At 43.1% G+C, this 22,015-nt stretch overlaps 1 protein-coding gene across 1 annotated transcript in view; it reads left to right on the top strand.

Moving 5' to 3' along the window:
* The first annotated feature begins 8,409 nt into the window (after positions 1–8,409).
* Positions 8,410–22,015, top strand: part of LOC124594287 — a 321,387-nt gene continuing 307,781 nt past the window's right edge. Inside the window, exons 1-2 of the mRNA XM_047132649.1 lie at positions 8,410–8,476; positions 8,537–8,869. Of these exons, the coding sequence (XP_046988605.1) occupies positions 8,410–8,476; positions 8,537–8,869 (400 nt within the window). The remainder of the gene's footprint in view (positions 8,477–8,536; positions 8,870–22,015) is intronic.

A 22,015-nucleotide genomic window follows, 5' to 3' on the forward strand; every position in this document is an offset into this window, starting at 1 on the left:
CGAGCACGTGCCTTCTTGATATCACAGGATGTCAGCCTTTTGTCCTGGTCCGCCAGATTACCAGACTTTTCGTACATTGAAAATGTGTGGAATATGGTGAAACGACGGGTGCAGCGCTGTGACACAGTGCCAACCACATGAACTTCCGAACCAGAGTGCAGCATGGGTTCCTGTACCACAGGACGTCATTCGTGGCTTATATGTGTCGTTGCTGCAATACATGGGGAACACATGAACCGAGCTAACTGAAATGCAAATTATTTCTGCAGCAAATACTAATGTCCGCACCCTGTCAATATGAACGTCCTATCTCCAGTCGTTCAAGGCGTTCTGTTTTTTCTGAAAGTGAGTGCATATTATTTTCCAGTACAGGATTCATCTCAAAACAAACATTCTCCCGACAGACACGGTAAGTTGATAAATTTATTGAAATAGGTTTCCTCGACCAGAAACGAATTATATTCCTTACGTGAGTTACGCAAGCAGTTTGTGATGGCGTATGGTCGTATAGCATGGGATTACAAAAGACCATTGCCTCGATTCGAATCCTGGCGATGAAAAATTTTGCCAGTAATTGGCCGTCAAGGGGAAAAGAGGTAGCTGCGTAAGATTACTGATCATCAGTCTTTGCGGCAGTGTACTTGATCAAATTTCAAACCTCTACGCAGTGCCTCATGAAGTGGGGGCATGTGATGCTGTTGATCACCGCGATATGGATGTGGACGTTAAGGCCGACGGCCCTCTTGTTGGTATTCGGGAGAAGTAGGCTATGCGCCGGCACCGAGTGTCAACCTCTCCTTTCCTTCGATACATAAACAAAAACACTACAATGTACAAGCCAGATTTATTACCGGTAGGTTCGAACAAAACGCAAGAGTTACGAGGTTGCCTCGGGAACTCGAATGGGAATCCCTGGAGGGAAGGCGTAGTTCTTTTCGAGGAAAACTATTGATGAAATTTAGAGAACAGGCATTTGATGCTGACTGCGGAACGATTCTACTGGACAAACATATATTTCGCGTAAGGACAACAAAGACAAGATACGAGAAATAAGGGCTCATACAGAGGCATATAGATAGTCGTTTTATCGTCGCTGTATTCGCGAATGGAACACGAAAGAAAACGACTAGTAGTGATACAGGAACCCTCAGCCACGTGTGTAGATGTGGAAGCACTCATTACATTCGTCCACACGCACACGCTCTTGTTTGACATTTCATAACAGGTCGGAATAAAACTTCCATAACGACCTTGTCTAGAATGGTGGTACAGGATTCCTGCATATGCCCTCTACGCTCATTCTCCTAGTATGGGACCTGCTTTGACATATTTTAAGCAGTTTCGGAGAGAATAGATATTGATAACTTTACTTTTCCTAGTGGTAATTCTCTTCTTTTACCTTAATTTTAAGACAGACTAGGCACACTGGCTTAAACATAGAGTGAAGCGCCAAAGAAACTCTTATAGGCATGCGTATTTAAACACAGAGCTACGTAAGCAGGCAGAACACTACACTGCGGTCGGGAGTTCCTATGTAAGACAAGTGTTTGCAGCAGTTGTTACACCGGTTACTAATGCTACAATGGCAGATTATCAAGATTTAAGTGAGTTTTAATGTGGTGTTACAGTGGCGCACGAGCTACGGGACACAGCGTCTATGAGGTAGCCGTGAAGTGGAGATTTTCCTGTACGACAGTTTCGCGAGCGTGCCGTGAACTCAGGAATCCGGTAAAACATCAAATCTCTGACATCGCTGCGGGCGGGAAAAGAGCTTGCAAGAATGGGACCAACGACCACTGAAGAGAATCGTTCACCGTGACAGAAGTGCAACCCTTCCGCAAATTGCTGCAGATTTTAATGCTGGGCCTTCAACAGGTGTCAGCGTGCGAACCATTTAACGAAACATCATCGATACGGGCTTTCGGGCCCGAAGGCCCACTCGTGTACCCTTGACGGCTGCACGACGGAAAGGTTTACGCCTTCCTTGGGCCCGTCAACACCGACATTGGACTGTTGATGACTGGAAACGCGTTGCTTGGTCGGACGATCTCGTTCCAAGTTGTATAGAGCAGATGAACGTGTACGGGTATGGAGACAACCTCATGAATCCATGGACCCTGCATGTCAGCAGCGGACTGTAGAAGCTGCACGAATCTGTGACATCTCTGACATCAGAGCGTTGGCTCTATAATGGTATGGGGGGTATGCAGTTGGAGGGATGTTGACCACTGGTACGTCTAGATACGACTCTAACAAGTGACACGTACGCAAGCATCCTGTCCGATCACCTGCATCCATTCATGTCCGTTGTGCATTCCGACGGACTTGGGCAAATAAAGCAGGACAATTTGACACCCCATACGTCCAGAATTGCTACAGAGTGGGTCCAGGAACACTGTTCTAGGTTTAAACACTTCTGCTAGCCACCAAACTCCCCAGACATAAACATTATTGATCATAGCTGGGATCTTTGCAACGTGCTGTTCAGAAGAGATCTCCATACTTGCTGGATTCATGGTGTCAATTCCCTTCAGACTATTTCAGCCATTAGTCGATTCCTTGCCACATCGTGTTACGGCACCCCTACGTGCTCGCGGTGGTCCTACACGGTATTAGGCTGTTGTACCAGTTTCTTTGGCTCTTCAATGTAGAAACCGTCACATCTGAAGTTGTAATACACAATATATCTTCTGTCCATTTTATTTAAATCTAGTGATATGGTCTATTTTCCTTTTATATGTCTTGCTTGTGACCTACCATCGTCAGATTCTGTCATACATATCGTTAGGACGTATGATTTAGGGAAGACTCTAAATACACACCCGCCACTTGGCAATTATTAATAACGGGAGACCGTTGAACTCGTCGTCTAACTCACGATCGTCGGATGCTGATTTCTAGCCTTCTCCATCCAAATACGAAATCAGTAGGCGCTATTTGGTGATTTACGTGGCGTCCTAGAGTTATGTATTTCTTTAGTTTAAATTTCGCATTCGGCTACTCAATTGGTTCATCTTTATCTTCATGACTCATACATTAACTACGTATTATGTGTATTACTCACAATCATGTATGTTCCATGCGCGAGGTGGGATTAGAAGCTGTGCATTCGTCTTAAAGAGACAACTTCTGCACCTGAATATAACAAAGACGTCGTGTTTATCTTATTTCCGGAAATAGTAGCACTACATACGCACTTTATTCTTATTATTTCATTTAATCATATTTCTATATTTGCCACTTATTCTGGGTTTGCAGCTACAAAACTAGTCGAAAAGAAACAAAGAAGCGACTAAAATCAAAACATTAAAGTGTGTAGCTATGAAGCTGCTATTTAGAGGGAAAAAACAAAGTTCATTCCGTTGTGATGTCAAGGTGCTATAGATGTCACTTTAAAGGGAATCCACGGATTCCATTTCTATCTTATGCACAGGACATAGTTACTACTGAAATTGCGAGAGAGTACGTTTCGGGAAGGTCGAACATATTACTTCCTCCCACATATTCCTCATGTAATGGCTAGAAAGAGAAAATCAGTTTACCAACAGTCCTTCTTGCTACGCGCCATTCTCGAATGGAACAGAGAAGGACGAAATGATAGTGTTACCACAGGTACCCTCTGCAACTCACCGCATGGTGGCTTGCGCAGTACAGATGTCGACAGAGTGTGGTTTTGGACATGCCATTTCCGGAACGAAACTTTATTAAATTTTACCAGGACCATCCACGTTAAAACTTCGAGGCGTATGTTGAAGTGAACGTTGGTAATGGTCGTGGAACTTAGGATGAGAAACAGGTGATTTCGGAAAGAATATTATCTATTTAAAGGAAAAAATCATCAACATGCTAGGTGCTAGAGTGCAATCCAAATACAGATTCGCAGAAAAACACTTTGTTTGCAGGGACAAATGCTCACAGAAACGTAAAAAATTATTTAACACTGTTTCATTTTCTGCTTTTACAGCAGCTGGTCGTTTCTGTGACTGATATACAGGGTGTATCTGAAATGAACGTAGAAAATGAGAGGGCTGGTAGAGTGGGTCATAGTAGACATATTCCATATGCAGCCCATGTCCGCATCCCGTACCGTACGACTCTAGGCTTCGTTGAATAGCGTCGCGCGCCGCCTAGAAGTTAGGCACACAACATGCCATCCTTGCAGTCTTGGTAGCAGGTCTGCAGGGCAACGTCTTCAATGTATTTGTGGCAACAAGATAAATGAGAAGTCTCGGTGAAGTTTTATTACCTAGATTTGAAAACAGTTACAAAAGGTGCTCAAACTTACGTGCTCCTGCTTGAATGCATGCCGTGCAACGATGCTGTAGTGACTATCGCACTCTTTTAAACACTCCTGGCAAAGTGAAAATTGCATCAGTGGCTGCCATAATGCGCAATGTCAACAGCTCTTCATCAGTCTCAATGGGTGTTTCAAAGAGAAAAGACTTCAGGTGGATCCAAAAAAAGAAAAATACACGAAAAGAAGGGAACCAACAGAAAATGCTTTAATCAGAGCACAAAAAATGAGAAAGTGTTTCTCTTTATTTGAACAACTCTGATTGCAAAGTGGGGTGCCAGGTGCCTCAATCTACCTTTCCCTGCACCTTTAAAAATTTTCTCAAATATTTAAGGATGTGAACATACACGAGCCTTTTTATGCTCAGAGAGCAGAAGACAGTGACACTGGGAAAGAGACGGAAAAGTAATAAATACAGGAAGATACTACACTGTGTGGTACAGAAAGAGCAAAGGAGACAATGACAGTGTGAGAGAGTAAGAGGGACACGGAGGCATCGGAACATAGTTGACAGTAACAGAACAGTGCTAGGAAAAGAGTGAAGGAGGCATTGCCAAGGAGCGGGTGGTGGGGGGTGGGGACTGGAGAGAGGAAGATGAAGTTGGTGGGAGCCACTGATAATGAGAGACAGCGTCTATGACAATGACAACGAAGAAGGGAGAGATAGTGACAGTGGAAAGAGGAGCAATGGGAAGGAATGAATGAGATGGCAGTAGTAAGAGCGAGCAAGAGGGAGACAGCGACAGTGAGAGGAGACAGTAATAACAGTAGTAGTAGCAGGACAGAATGAAGGAGACTGCGCTGTGAGGCGGGAGACAATGACTATGTGTTGGGCTGAATGAACGAGTGAGAACGGGCAAATGGGAGTGGTTGGGTATGAGCGAATTATAGTGATGGACTAGTGAGTGTGAGCGAGTTAGCTGGACTCGAGGTTGTGCTGTGAGGCGGGAGACAATGACTATGTGTTGGGCTGAATGAACGAGTGAGAACGGGCAAATGGGAGTGGTTGGGTATGAGCGAATTATAGTGATGGACTAGTGAGTGTGAGCGAGTTAGCTGGACTCGAGGTTGTGAGAAGTGAGTTTCATCTTAGAGCGCAAATATGTTCGAATGCCGAAATTTTTGGGAAAATTTTGAAAGATTCTGTGAAAGGCGGAATGAGGCAGCTGCTACGCCAATTTCCAGCCAGTTTTTAAACAGGTGCATATTCGCCTTTTTTTGTGCTCCGATAGAAGCATTTTTTCGTTGGTTTTAGAGTTGTGCTGTTGCAAAACTGCGGTTCGGAAGTTTTTATACACTATGTAAATGGCGTAGTAAATGGTAGGATCATTGGTAGTATGGGCAGGATTAGTAGGGAAAGAAACAGAAATGAATGTGTAAAAGAGAAACTCGAGCAGCGACTTGTCTGTTTTATTTTTTCACATAATTAGAACGGCACGTCACTCATTGTTAGTCCACTGCGCATTTTATATCCTTACGGAATATAAGTTGAATTTTGTAACTAATAAAAAATAGTTTATCGTGTAACTTCTGCGCTTTTATGACACCAAAACTATTACTTTTGATGCAAATACAGTTTACATGCACAAACATAAAAATATGTATCTATAATTATTGTTGTTATTTTGTACGCAATGAAAGGCAAGAGTTCCTGTTATTATTGATAAATGCGAAAGTTATTTATGAATAACAGAAACACGACACCGAGCGAGGTGGCGCAGTGGCTAGCACACTGGACTCGCATTCGGGAGGACGACGGTTCAATCCCGCGTCCGGCCATCCTGATTTAGGTTTTCCGTGATTTCCCTAAATCACTCCAGGCAAATGCCGGGATGGTTCCTTTGAAAGGGAACGGCCGACTTCCTTCTCCATCCTTCCCTAATCCGATGAGACCGATGACCTCGCTGTCTGGTCTCTTCCCCCAAACCAACCAACCAACAGAAACACGTTTTATATACGTTAGATGAAGTTTGAAGCAATGTTTGATATTAATGTTTCACTTTTTTTAATTTTAGCTTTTTTATGTTTTCTAGTGCTATGTAATCAACCTATATTGTTTTCTTTATTTTTGCTACAGCACCTCTGATGCGATTTAGCATTTTCATGACCTGTAGTTTAATTCAACACCACTTGGTGGATGTCCTGATATAGTGTAGCCGACAGGAGGTTGGTCCAAAGTGTAATTGAGGAATCGATATATTGATTTTAGTCGTTTTAATCCATAAAGACTATCGTATAGTGCATGACGCTCATCAAATGTCGCTTTGAACTGCTCTTTATGTTCGTGGGCTATCCTACGAGACTTGGGACTGCTGCACCTGAAGCTTGGTAGAGCTTTTTCAGTGGAGTGGGCTTCATGCATCCTACGTCTAGCCTACAAGTTACGTTAAGGCTTTTGTCGATCTTCTTCGCACACGCCGATGTAGATCAGACAGGGCACGCGTACTCAGCTGCGGAAAATCAAAGTGCTAAAGCGATGGTTCTAAGCACAGTAGCTTTGGCACTCCACTTACTGCCAGCTTACTTTCTAAGGACATTTTGCCTTGGAGATACCTTGTTTCGGCTTTCTTCGCAGTGATGTGTGTGTGAGAGACATGTCAAGCGTCACTCCGAGTTATGTCGGCTGGTCTGTGTGCTCTAGGATAGACCCGTCAAATGGTTCAAATGGCTTTGAGCACTATGGGACTTAACATCTGAGGTCGTCAGTCTCCTAGAACATAGAACTACTTAAGCCTAACTAACCTAAGGACATCACACACATCCATGCCCGAGGCAGGATTCGAACCTGCGAGCGTAGCAGTTTCGCGGCTCGATAGATCCATTCTGGATGACGAGCAGCTTTCTATTTGCTTGGCGTGTGTGCAGGCGTGCAGCGCAAACCTTCGTTTTAGTGGAATCTGGTTTGAGAGAGTTGTCATTGTAGTATTTTGATATTGCTTCTAGGGGATTCTGTAACTTTATCTCTACTTCCTGAAACGTTCTGCCTTGTGTTGTGATAGCCATCGTCAGCGTAGAGAAAATTCGTATCTTACGTATTGGCTAATCGTTCGTACGGAACACGTCCACGACCAATGTAGCTTTTCTGCTTCCTCCAGCTACATTTTTCCCCTTCTAGTGGGGCGCAGAATTGTCGGTTCTGTAGGATAAAAATGTTCTGTACGTTATGCATCCTTTAATATTCCCAGTCAGTTTCTAGACGATACACGGCTTCCGGTTTTTTTGAGGGGAATTTAGTAAGACACGATCACATTTGTATAGAAAGCGATCGTTCTGAGGTAACGCCTGTTAGGTATGCAACACGACTAATGTACAGGTAATGTGGGTACAACCTTAACTGATGAAAACTGCTAGGAAAACTGCCGTAGTCTACGCTTACTTTTGGGAGTCTGCGGTAGGCTGTGGTAGTTTTAGAACTCAAGTTGATTTTAATTTACAGGGCGTTTGAATCTAGCGCGCGGTCCGCTGAAGAGTGAAAATTCGTTGCTGAATCGAGTGTGCCGCTTACACTCTGAGCAATACGTGAGGAAGGGGAAGAGATGAAGGTGGGAGGAGGTCATTTAATGTGGCAGCCGCGTCAAGCTGCGCTTCCCGCAGCAGTCCCGGCGCTCGGTGTCGCGCAAACAAACAGCTCGGCCGGTGCGGCCGGCGCAGTGGGCGGTGTGCGGTGCGGCGCCGCCCGGCTTGGCGCAGTACCAAAGCGGCGGCGCTGCGCTGCTACACCCGTCTCCGGTCTGCGCGGGGTTATAGCGGCGCCCGCATTTATTTCCGAGCGGAGATGTCGAGACCGCGGGGGGACCGACACTGTCGCGGAGCAGGTAAGCCGCGGCGGCGGCGACCGCTGTGGCGAAATGTCGCCGCCGAGCGAGCTGTCGCGGCGGCGCGTTATTTCTGGCGCTAATGAGTGAAAGAGAAGGCGGAGGCGGCCGGGGAGGCCTTTATTTCGGCGGGCCGTCGCCGGCGCCAGCATTGTGGCCGCAGTCGCGCGCGGGATGTGCCGTCGGCCGCTGTGAGCGCAGCGCGCGGCGTGACTCGCGAGTGCCGTGGTGGGGGGACAATAGCCGCTGCCGACGCCTCTGCCGCCACCTGTTGCTGCCGCCGCGGACAGTAGCGGCGACATGGACCGGCGCGCCTCGGGCAAGCTGAGGAGCTCCCGGCGCGGGGGCGCGCCCGGCGCCGCCTCCGGCCCCCTGGGGGACGGCGAGGCCGCGGGCGCCGCCGACACCGCCGATGCCGCCCCCAACACCACCGCCGCCCCCGCCGTCGACGGACGGGGCAGCGAGGCGGAGGCGGACGCCGTGGCCGCCAAGGCCGAGGCGCGCTACCTGCGCGAGCGGCGCATCCTGCTGCTGTGCACCGTGCTCGTCGCCGCCTCCGTCTTCCTGTGGATCGTCGCCATCTCCACCGACCACTGGTTCAACGTGGCCGCGCCGGAGGGCGGCATCTACATCAACGAGACCAAGCGCTACTTCCTGCGCAGCAACTCCGGCCTGTGGCGCATCTGCCGCACCACCTTCACCAACTCCACGGCCGGCCGGCCGCCGCCGGAAGCGGGCCAGCAGATCGTCAATATCGTCCGTGAGTACCGCTTCTCTCTACAGTCCCACCACGGCGTAATCTACGCCACACTGACGTAGCGTGTGCTCCGTCGCCAGTGTGTGGCTGTAGTCATCTAGATGTATAGTGTGCCTGGAAGACATACAGTGCATTTTGAAACGACATCCGATAGAACATCCCGTGTTCCACAAGCTGCGACATCGTCGCGAAAAAACACAGTGAATCCTATATGTAATAAGTTTCCTTTAATTTACGTCTATGGTCACAATCTTTTCTGTTTAACAGATTACCGGTTTCGGTCTTTAACGACCATCATAAGATCTGTCTCATAAAAACAAAGTCCTAATGCACTGCAGCCATAGTGGCATAGTCAACTGTTAAATGCGGAATCAGCACCAGCATCGTCAAATACATATAAATCACATCACATGCACGAGTCATGTTGTCAGTAAAACTTTGTTTTTATGAGACAGATCTGATGATGGTCATTAAAGACCGAAACCGGTACTCTGTTAAACAGAAAAGATTGTGACCATAGACGTAAATTAAAGGAAACTTATTGAATATCCCGTGTTCTGTTAATTTTTGTTTTACGTTGCCTTGACTGGTAGGAGGCGAAAGCGGTGTTAATTGTTACGTTTGCTGTTCTCCTTTGAAGCTTGAGAAAACGTCGAATCGCTAAGCTAAGGGGCCCGAGTTCGATTCCCGGTCGGGTCGGAGATTGTCACCGCTAGGGGACTGCGTGTTCTCTTCTCCTTACGTCCGTATCGTCATAACTGACATTACGCTATTCAGATGGCTAGACCTGCCAGGTTAGCCGAGAGCGCTAATGCGCTGCTTCCTGGACTCGGGTAGGCGCGCCGTCCCCGTATCGAATCCGCCCAGCGGATTACCGTCGTCGGTCGGTGTGCCGGCCAACCTGGATGTGGTTATTAGGCGGTTTTCCACATCCCACTAGGTGAATACCGGGCTGGCCCCCACGTTCGGCATCAGTTACACTACTCGCAGACATTTGAACACGCTCGCACTATTCCATTAATTACACTCGACGTAGACAGCAGGGGTACACTAATTCCGTCCCAGGGAGTATGGGGTGGCGGCAGGAAGGGCATCCGGCCACCCCTTTCCACTAACCTTGCCAAATCCGTTCCTAACAATGCCGATCCTGCGTCAGCGCGGGAGATGGCACCAGTGAAAGAAAGAAGAAAGAAAGAAAGACGCTATTGAGATGGCTGTACGTGCACATCCCCAAAGCCAATAAATTGAAAACAAAATGCTTGATACAACTCTTACACTGTAATGGTGCCACCTAGGCAGTTGTTTACCCGTATCCACTTTATTTACTTTTGGACTGTAGGTACCAGAATGTTGTAGCATATCCGATTATTTAGTAGTGGACATATTACGCCTGCAGCACTTGAGAATGACCTGTAAGGCCGAAATTGGCGAAACGTGTTAAATAAAGTAAATACGTGTAAACAACAGCCAAGGTGGAACCATTCGAATATGAAACAAATATACAGCTGTGGTGTCCCACATGAAGAAAAAATCTTAATACGACTGCTGTCATAGTCAGTAGGAAAGTTCTCTTTGCTAAGCTTTACATTAACATATTCAGAAACAATGTCTCCAGTCACTTAAAACTGACATTCTTTCCATTGTGTGCCGTGGTTCAGGGTTCAATTCGCGAGGTCTACGTTCTAGTTTTAATGGTACATCTGCAAAGCAGCTGTTAAATTTATGAGAGTACTGTGTCAGACATTATTTAGATTTGATAGAAAAAAATGAACGTACAGTGACAGGTGCGGTGTTACTAAATATGCTAGCCTAAGAGTTAGTAACGGTACACTCGCCAAGTCAAAGCTGCAGATAATAATCGGAGTGTGTAGTTTAAAATGGTTCGTTACTTACACAGAGAATCAACGTCGGTAAACTTTCTGTCGTAACAGGTTGCAGTCTGTTTCGCTCTTGATTCACATTAAGTGCGGCCTGTGAATTATCTGCTCATTAACATAAAAATTAGGCAATGATACCAGAGGTTAAATTTTTGAAATGCTTTAAGTGCAAAACGCTAGAAATAATCTAAAAGATTGTCTTGTAATACACTTTAATATTTAGTCTTCCCTTTATAGTACTTCATCACAGTAATTCATTACTTTGGCAGTCGGAAAAACTTCTTGTTCTATTTATTAGTAACAAACTGTGTACGGAGATTCTTAAAACGTCCTATTTAGCGCCTGCAACTACCGACGTAAAACTGAAAATCTATGTATGTCGTGAATCAAGAGTAAATGGAAAATTACAAACTGTAAATGCGCTCTATTTTGATATTTGACTTTTAGATTATTGTAACCCTTACTACACTCGTCACCGATAGTTAATATTTTGCATTAGACTTTTCAAAACAATAGAGTGAGGAAAGCTCTCGTCAAGGTCTTTCTAGAGGCCGTCTCTCGCCTCCTTTCTTACGCACGGAGACGATGTTGAAAAGCAGATGAGAAATGAGTATCTGTGTGACCTCTCTATCACCACGCTTTGGCATTGCGTGAAACTGTGTTTAGCAGCCGAATCCAAATCTCCGCCAGGTTATCCCGATATAGGTTTTCGGACGTTGCTCTGCCGAGATGGATCCTTTGCTTAGCACCATGTTTTTCTCCCCGCCCACCCTTCCCCCCATTGCTTTCCAGCATGACAATGTCAACCAATCTTATCCTAATCTAGTGTGCTCATTCTCGGATTGCTTTAGAAAATTGACAGTGACGGCTCATAATATAGAAAGTAATCAGCGTCAGTGGCAATTTCGTTTCCAGGTAGCTGTAGTGTGTTTAATGTGGACATGTTAGGCCAATGAAATTTGTAAAGTTCTGCATGCAAATTTCCGCACACATCGAATAACAGGTGTATTCCTCCGCTCAGGCTATTATTTCGAAATAGTAGTGGTATTAATTCACACTATTGATTGGTTGAAAACATTACGTTAGTAAGGAAAAATGCATACATACTTACAATTATTAACATCTATGTATCGGAACGTATGTGTGTAGTGTCACCATACATTTCAGCCCCACCAATTCACGTATTCAGCAATGTATGCGTTTTTCCCCGAACTGGCATGACTTGTTGTACTTCAGCATGAGTTTGTGCACAGTTGTTCATCGATACCTGATGTTATGTTTAAAATGTGGTTTTTGGTTTGTTCGTGGGTCGAAACTACTCGCACATGTTCCAACTTACTGCAGTCATATGAGAACTGTAAGGTCGTAGCGACGGATATGTTCGTATGTGAACTAAATAATAACCTAAATGTTAACAGTGATCAGGGAAAAAGTCTAAATCAGGAATAGTGACTTACTTACGTCTTTCGTACAACAATGTTATCTCTCGCCGTGAGGCACGATGGGAACGAAAGAGGGTGTGTCAGCTGTTGGCTTTACATAGCCGAAGAGAGCAGATGCCAGACAACGTGTTTCGAAGCAAGAGTTGAAGGAATAATGTGACATCCTCTATACCACAACCTCCGAGAACTTCACACATTCGGAACGTATAGTCGGATGTTTGTGGTAGTCAAGATTATAAATTTAATTGCCATTCGTTTCATTCGCAGAAATTTAAGCTATACTTAAACACAACCTCGTAATTCGTCACATTTTTAGAAAAAAACAGTGAAAAATTTTGACAACGACGAAGAAGTGAATGATTTAAATTTCAGTGCTAGAAATGTATTGCCTCATTACTCGTCTGTCATTGCTTACTTGACAATATCATGCTTGTGGCGACACGAAACTGACGTATTGCCGATCTGTGAGCAGTAGAGAAACACCGCCGCGACTGGCGCTGGTCCTCATTCAGGCTTATTCCTGATGAATTACCTGAAACAAATATTTTATTTCAGAATAATAGCATTAGCGGAACTTGATTTCCTTCACATGAACGTTGTAAAGGTGTTAGACGTCCGAGAAGTAGAAACTGGTTTAAACAGTTTGAAAATTTCAGCAACGCAAGTATATAACTTTAAAAAACAGCTTATGGTGTTTATCTTCTTCCACTGGCACTGTCTGATCTTTGTTGCTACGTACTTACAATGGAAAGGTATAAAAGAAATGACCATAAAGCAGGAGATCTATCGTATAATCTGAGGACTGACAAACTTTCTGGGAAAAAGAGCTCTGATTCTTCTACTGTCGTCGTCTTGGGAATTACTTTTAGTGCTAGGAAAACTGCCAGTTTGGACTGAGAGCGAAATTCAATCGTTGCCCAGATGTTTGCCCTGATAAATCAGAAGTTTGGGAAGACGGCTTTGCTCGCCAAAAGATATAGGCAAAGATTAGACGGTCTTCAATTAAGAGGCCAAGATTGTTTATCGATTCAGACTAAAGCTTCCATCTCACAGTGGCACAAGAAAATGAGGGCGGCTACTAAGCAACTGACACTTGGCTCTGATGTTCCAGATTAGTTCATAACATAACTGCCAAGCTATCTCCACTGCACCCGTGAATAATGATCGTAGCGTCGGAGCGTTAACTCCTCCGTTAGGTCGTATGAGTATTTCAGGTCAAAAGTTATGTCAGTGAACGATAAAAACACCATTCCAAACCGAAAACAATGTTTTATTTGATTATTTGACTGGTATTCAGCATCTGCTCAAGATATCTCACTACCGAAATTTTGTCAGTTGTATTTTCTCGAAACTAGTCATTGGACATGAAGTCCTACAAGAACTGACTCTATCTTTGTTTGAACTAGTAAGATTCTTAAATACGCTGCCTTCTAGCATTAAGCCCCGGAAACTAACCAATGGATACTAGCAGACCATATTTTCCAGTACTGTCACGGAAAACCCAGGCGCTTACTGTGCATTTGACGGAACAGGTGCACATTTACTACAGGTTGCCCTCCTATCTCTCCTCCAGTCAAAACACTCGAAAATAACAAAATTTTGTTTATAAAAATAAGGCAAGTTTTCTAATAGTACATGAAAAATAAAAGGATTAGTTATTTCGAACTGTAGCAGATACACTAAGGAGGGAAGCCCTCTAATCGTGTATGTCCAGCTGGGATGACGCCACGTATTAACTCAGCAGAATATCACGTTCATTTGTATGCTGCTTGTGCTGAATGGTAGTAATATTCACAAAGAAATCTGACTATAATGTAATCCGAAAATGAAGTTAATCCTGTCAAGAAAACTCTGTTCAGAAGTGCAGGTACAATGTCGCGAAAGAAAATTAATGGCTGTAAATTGATGTGACAATTGAACCCATCGAATAGAATTATAAAGCTTCACACATTATAAGATCGACTGAGATCCCTATCATGATTTTCTTTCCAATTACTTCCGATCATTCATTAATTGTTGTTGATCTTTGTTATTAATGACTGACACAATTAAGCTCAGTAGACGTCATTTATTCATGCGTAAACTATGCAATCATAGTACCTTTTCACGTGCAGTTGTAAACTTGACCAATCGAGTCACAGAGGGATTTTGATATAAGAATAGCATTTAATTTTCCATTAATTGTTCTAGCGAGTCGAAAAGAACGGAACCCTAAATTTCTGTGCATGTAGCGTCTGAATTTCGGCTCACACACCAGCAGAGATAAAAACTGGGTAAAGTAAGTGCTCGCAACTTTATCGGTTATACACCATAACCAGTTCGCAGGGGCTCGAATTGTTCTTCTTACTCTGTTCTTTCTTCTCTTTGGAAAAATAAAAAATTGAAAAGATTGTTCAAAGTGATCAGCGTTCGTATTTTCTCACTATGACTATACGCATCTAATCCTCAGTGCTAATTTTCTCACTTTTTCATGTCTTAGTGTAATGTGAGGATGAAAAAGCGACTTAAAGTGTTATACAGTTACTGCTAGTACAGTTGTCTGTCTCTCAATCAATGGATCTGTCTTGAATATAGGCTTCTTGTTAACAGCTGTCTGTGTGATTTGTTTCTAAACCGTTTCGATTACATCACCGTAGTGTGGGCAGGTAAAACAACGCGGCTAACAAACTGACGACGCTACACTTTCCTGGTCCAATCCATTAGATATATGATCCCTAATGAACATAAACTGTGGACATACACGACTGTAATAGCATAAGCAAATGACAACGTCGAAGCACCTGAGTGCTGATAACTGTGTCTGTGCCAATGAGTAGTTTATGGGGCTATCATAAAGGAAGAGTTTTACGATACGGCTGCTGTTAAATGCATTGTCTGCGGATCCAATTTTCCTCGTAGTGGGGTCTTTATTTTGTCAATTTTGGTTCTTTACATTTGTTTTTCCTCTATAAAGATCAAAAACTTGCTCACCGAAACTAACCCCCCCGGTGATTAAACAGACGCGGTCACTCCGCATTAAATCATTCCGTACAGAAACTCCAACGTGCTTGAAGCAGGTAACTGTTTCCAGTTAGCCGTACAAAGATATACGCTCCTCTGGGGTATTTACGCGATTTGAAATAAATTTATTTTTAGTACTTGTCGCCAGTCCTTGCATTCTGTAACAAATTTCTATTCATGCCATACCCCGTACGCAACTCCGTCGTCTACGGTCAAGGCTGAAATTTTACCCACCATGTCATTATATATAGGAGAAGGTACAGGAAATTGAATTTTCACCAAAACGGGCTTACTTATAACCGCTTACACAATTTAAATTCATATGTTATAAAGTGTCACACCGAATATTTTTAAGTGACGAAGAAAATAATATATTTGAAGAACGTGCATTTTCTCAAGGCTTACATTGTGCCTACTACTGCGTACTCGGTGGGGTAACGTGTGCAGCACCATTTTGACAGGATTTCATGTCTGTTCTGATTTCTGGATATATTTTTTAGGCGTCTTGACGGTTCAGTATATGAAACATCACCAATCTGATGCAAAGGACCGTTTTCAGTTGTATTTTTGTGTTAAGCCAATAAAATAGGACATGGACACTTTAAAAGAATATGAACTCATCAATTCAATGTCGTCGCGGAGAATTAGAATGACAGATAACACATTTGTGTATAATAGGGTTTTTAGACGTCTGTCTGATCTGTAGCATTCTGCGTAATACATTGAAGTAAAAAAATCGCACTCGGGTAATCTCTTTGGCCACTTTTCCCCGATCAGACGCCATGTCGACATTAGTGGTTCGCTGATGAAACTCTCAAGCCGAAAGAAACAATAAGGAACTACATCTGATTTCTAAAACAAGTTGTTTAAACATTGATATTGTAAAATAGTATTATTCCATTTTTAAGTGAGGTAACACGAATGAAATAAATGACTTACCTTACATCAGACAACTGAAAAATCAGAAAATTTTTACTGCAAATTAACGGAATAACTTCCTCCTCAACGTCCTGACAATAATGATAGAGTATATTAGAACTGGTATAGCTACTTCTCGGCAGCCAGAAGCACTACTCAGAGCAAAAATTCCTCACGCAGTGCCCAGTTTTCCCACTATGGTCACCACATATTATTCCGTGTAGAGCAGTGCCTTTTAAGACCTTTTCTTATATAAGAAGGACTTTGTCTTGTGGTATTTTCAAAATGGTTCAAATGGCTCTGAGCACTATGGGATCATAGGTCATCAGTCCCCTAGAACTTAGAACTACTTAAACCTAACTAACCTAAAGACATCACACACATCCATGCCCGAGGCAGGATTCGAAGCTGCGACGGTAGCAGTCCCGCGGATCCGGACTGCAGCGCCTAGAACCTCACGGCCACCGCGGCCGGCCGTGGTATTTTCCTTAAGAGCACAGGGTACTTCTGAATGACGAAAAAACAGAATTTTTTCCTTATTGCCTTATTAAATTCTATAATCTTTCCTGATTACACTGATATATAATTTATTCGGTTCAGAATGAAAAACGATTACTATATACGAAATTTTAGAGTCGCGGTCATGGATACTACCATGCCGCCATTATTTAAATTAAAAAGATAAACAGTATTCGCAAAACAACTGGAAAATTTTTCTTCCAGCGATTGTGTTTGGGATATGTTACATATTTTAATACTTCTGATTTCCAGCATTCATAAAATGCTCCTGTTTATTTGCGCTTTGGTGAAGGGTTTTATTGACTTCCTATTGAAAGATTATTGCCTAAGTGCTACAGATTTTTTTGTGTATATATTCATTAGTGTGCAATAAATACTAATAACGCCTGGCAATCTACACCACATCATTGTTTATATTTTGCCACTTCCTTCACCACCGAAGATAATTGCCGCGCGGGATTAGCCGAGCGGTCTTGGACGCTGCAGTCATGGACTGTGCGGCTGGTCCCGGCGGAAGTTCGAGTCCTCCCTCGGGCATGGGTGTGTGTGTGTTTGTCCTTAGGATAATTTAGGTTAAGTAGTGTGTAAGCTTAGGGACTGATAACCTTAGCAGTTCAGTCCCATAAGATTTCACACACATTTCATTTTTCCTTCGATAATCAAGAACTGATTATGAAATTATATCAAAATAACCGCCAGAATTATACACATAATTATGAATTAAATGTAGAATTATATTGGTAAACAGATATTTCTTCAAGCAATTATAAATTCTTTTACGTAAAATGTATTTATGTCCCTCGTAATCTCAAACATGAAAAATAATTTAATAATTATTTCTGTTGAAATATGAAGCATGTGGACACGAATATAATTAGTTTATATTCATCAATGAAGTAATAAGTACTAAAAAGGAAGCCTAGAGGAATCTTTAAAAAGAAATTCAGCAGATGAAGGCTCTGCTTTAGTAATGATATGAGGCAGAATTAATATGACAATTTCCGGCAATTTGTACTTTTCAGAATTTAGGTACACACATCTTCTTAAGCTTACAAAGCATTGAACTAATTTTTTTCTGTAACTTGCAACTATCGGTACCTATCTAATAGACCTAAACTTTAATAAAGATTCAACTACATTATACAGGAATAAAAATTTTAATTAGGAGAAACATTCGAAAATTAAAATATGAGATATAATAAAGCTATTTAGTTAATACACTACACAGAATTAAATAGGTCTAGTATTTCAGGTAGCATGTCATACATACTTGGTAAAAATTTAGTCTCCTTCACATGTGTGTTATTGGAGATGGCATAAATGGTACCTAAATTTGAAGAAGTATTTTACAAAATCTGGTGTAATCACTTTTTTATTATAGTTTTTTTGTAACCATCAGTATGTCCTAAATTGTAGAAATTAGTTGCAAATTGTTTAGAAAGTATTCTGCATTAACTGTGATAGCCTACAAAACTGTTCAACCATATGCAAAAAAAATAGTGCATAGAAGGAAAACGTGCTGATTTTCACAAAATATGGAGTCATACAAGTACCCTGGGTCTTTTACAGCTCTTTAAACTGTAGCAAAGACTTTACTGGTCTGGCCTCGGCAAACAATCGCTATGGCGGCGTGGAACGTTTAACTTTCGTAGTTTGGTTGGTACAACCAGCTAACAACGATATTCGCGCTCGACACCTGATGAATGGAACTACACTGACGGGAAAAAATCGCAGCACCAAAAAATCAATAATGTAGAGCAATGAAATTCGGGGAATAATTTTTTCTAGATAATATATTTAAGTGATTAAAATTGCAAGATCACAGGTTAATGTAAGCGCGGGAGAAGCCATAGCAAATGCAAAATACTGGTACATCAATAACTGACGTAACCGCCATAATGTAGAATGCAAGCATGCAAACATGGATGTGTTGTGTTGTACAGGTTCTGGATGTCAGTTTGTGGGTCTGAGTTCCACGCCTGTAGCACGCTGGAGATGTCGCCCGGTGATGTCCCATATGTGCTCGACTGGAAACAGATCTGATCGAGCAGGTCAAGAGAAAATAACGATACTCTGTAGAGCAAGTTTTTGTATGTCAATCCTCGTTCAAGGATGGCCGGAGAACTACGGCCATTCATTACTATAATAAAATGAAACGCCTACAGCAGTCCTTATGTTGTCATGGTGCACTGAAGCGCCGAAGCTGGTAGCTACACAATTAATGACATCGTAAGGACGGCTGTAGGTTTTCTCACAACTCTGTAGAGCATGTTGGGTTACTACAGCGGTATGTGGGCGAGCGTTACACCGTTGGAAAACACCACTTTGAATGCTGTTCATGAATGATAGCAGAACAGGTCGAATCGCCACCCTGCTTCAGTGCGCTCTCGCTTGAACAGCACAGAAGTCAAAACTGGCAGTGCTTTAGGGTCAGTGGAATACGCACTACAGGGCCTCTGGCTCGGAGATGTCCTTGGAGTAACCGATCTCTAACAATTCGTTATGTGAGTGTGGTGCCAACTGCTTCTCAAATTGCTGCTGCAGGTGCAGTATGATGCGCCAGAGTCATACACCGAATATGATGGTCTTTCCTCTTGGTAGTACCACCTTGGCCGTCAGGAGCGCGGTCTTCTTGCGACGTTATATTCTCGTCACCACTGCTTCCAGCAATCATATACAGTGGCTACATTGCTGCCATGTCATTGTGCAATATCGCAGAAGGAACACCCACCTTCTTGTAGCTGTATTACACGATCTCGTTCACACTCGGTGAGGTGTTGATAATGACGTCTTTGTCACCTTAAAGACATTCTTGACTAACATCAACTCACAACGTCCAATTTCAAAGGTAACCAAGGATATAGCTTGAGTGCAGCGTGGTGGGAAACGGACAAAACGCTCAATGACGTCAGAATGCGAGCCGACGCTGTAGTGTCCCGTGTTCAGCAGTGTGTTGTAACGTTCTGCAGTGCCATTATAAGTAGAATGCAATGCGCGCTCTGTTAGGCCTGCAACCTTTTCCGCACTATTTTACAGAAACTATTCGGTAAAAAATTGTTATTTACGCTGCGTATAGATTTATATGTCAGCTTTATGGTAAAGTGTTAATCACCTCGCTAATGGTGATACTTATTGTGATACTCGGTTTTAAGTAAGAAGCTGTGCGAGACTCGAAAACGTTTGCAATGACAAATATGGGTTGGTATGAATCTATGTTTGGTGCGAATTACACCATATGTTGCTACGAATGAAATTTAGCTAAGATAGAGAATTTTCCTTTAGACTTGGCTGGAGGTCTCTGTCTCCAACCTTGAGAAAATTGAATCTATGTAGCACATTCACTTCCGATCGCTCACGTACAAGAATGAAATATTCATAACATACTTCATACTTCCTAAATCGTAAGAGATATCTGAACGAGATTTTGGCAAATGATTGCATACAATAAGTAAAGTATTTTGCTATATGACTAACGCTCAAAACTTTCTTACCTATGTCGACATATCTGAAGCAAAAGTTTTTATTTCGATCCAGTACTGTAATTTTTAAAATGTCACTGACAGCTATGGAAAAGAGGGTTTCCTAGTAAGAAAATAGACATGAAATTTCTTCTCTTTTGTTACAGCATACCGACACAATGCTATCTTCTGTAAGATATTGACGTCTCTGGCCGCATTTTGCTTGTTTAATAAGACACTCTGTGTAAAGATTCTGCCACAATAGCAATTCCAAGGCGAGTTTATGAATTTATACTGTGTTTTGGCAAAAGAAGCACAATTCAGCCAGCCAAAAAGAGAAATTTAGCCCTTACTTATATGATGCTTCTTCAAATGAGAAATGGTTAACAATTCAGACAAAATAAATCGCCAGTTCTCTTGCATTTTTGGTAGAATACTGTAACCCACCGTATTCTTATTGTGAAGCACTGGAATGGAAACTTATCAAACGATTTTGTCCCTATTCTTCGTCTGAGGAATTCGAAAATAATTCTCAGCAAATAGTGTCTCATAGTTTTCTTCCGATACACATTCAGAGTGAAGTGGGCATCTCCTTCATCATACATAATTACCTTTTAATGCGTTAAAGAGAGTTTACATATATTTATGATCTGTTTTAACTTAATGTTCAATCTCAGGCAGTTGATAAAGTAATGACTGTCGTGTTTCTGTAACCTTATTGTCCACTAATAAACAGGCTTCAAATTTGTTTTTTCTAATAGATCAATTCTGCGTGTTTGCTGCAGAGTAGAACTAATTCAAGGTACACAGTGAGAGGACAAATATTTTTTTACCAAATTGTTCCTTTAAAATAGCAAGAGCGAGTACCGTAGTTCTTATAATTGCGGACAAACGGAGTCGAAACCCCCATGGCGCTCACGATTCTTTTCTGAGTTCGTACATGGGCACACGGAAATCCGAGCTGTTGCAACCCATTCTTCCTTCCCTGGCTGGATTTTCTTCACCCTACCCCTCCCTCCCTAACCTCGCTCCTTCCCCGCCGCCCCCTCCCACCCCTCTCTTGGTGTTCAGACTTATGTCGACCTGGTTATCCATCTGGTTCCCTGTATTGCTTGCAATTTTTCTCCTCCTGCCTGTTCTTTCATCCTTTCTTGCGTTTAGGTCCCCATTTGAAGTTTGACCTCCACTTCTAAACTTTCTGTTTTTAGTGTGAGTCATTAGGAATGCCCCGCAATGCCTACTGTGCGAGGCAGCCCTTGCTGTGGCTGGATGGCGCCCATGGGGAGAGGCCGTGATGGGAGTGGGTGGTATCAGGGTAGATGCTTGACACATGAAGCATATCAAGCTGCAAAAATCTGGCCATTCTCAAATGGCTGTGTCTTCGAATGGCGAAGGATCATTGAATGCTGCTTCCTATGACCCGACAGCCTGGCTACCGTGAGAGCGGGTCAGGCTCGCCATCTTTGGATGTCCCACTGCCTCGTCTGTACTAGGACAGACGGGGACACTTCCACTGCCACAAAGCCATTGTTTTTTGTGTAGAATATCGAGTGGAGTCGAGTCTCTCAGATGCAGTCAGGCTCTCTGTTGATCAAAGCTTCTTCTGTCACCCAATCTGCAGCTCGTCGTGCTTGGCATCGTCTTGGTAATGTCCCAGTGTCTATTACCACTCACCAGCCTCTAAGTATGGTCCAAGGAGCAATTGTCCATAGGGACCTCATCCTGCAAAATGATGAACTCCAGACTAATCTGCTGTGATGTGAAGTTAAATTTGTTGGATGTGTCCAACATGGTCTTAGACAATCTCGCTGATACCAGCGCCTTGCCGGCCGGAGTGGCCGTGCGGTTCTAGGCGCTAGAGTCTGGAACCGCGAGACCGCTACGGTCGCAGGTTCGAATCCTGAATCCTGGCATGGATGTGTGTGTTGTCCTTAG

This window comes from Schistocerca americana, chromosome 2, assembly GCF_021461395.2.
Source record: "Schistocerca americana isolate TAMUIC-IGC-003095 chromosome 2, iqSchAmer2.1, whole genome shotgun sequence".
NCBI classification, from domain to species: Eukaryota; Metazoa; Arthropoda; class Insecta; order Orthoptera; family Acrididae; genus Schistocerca; species Schistocerca americana.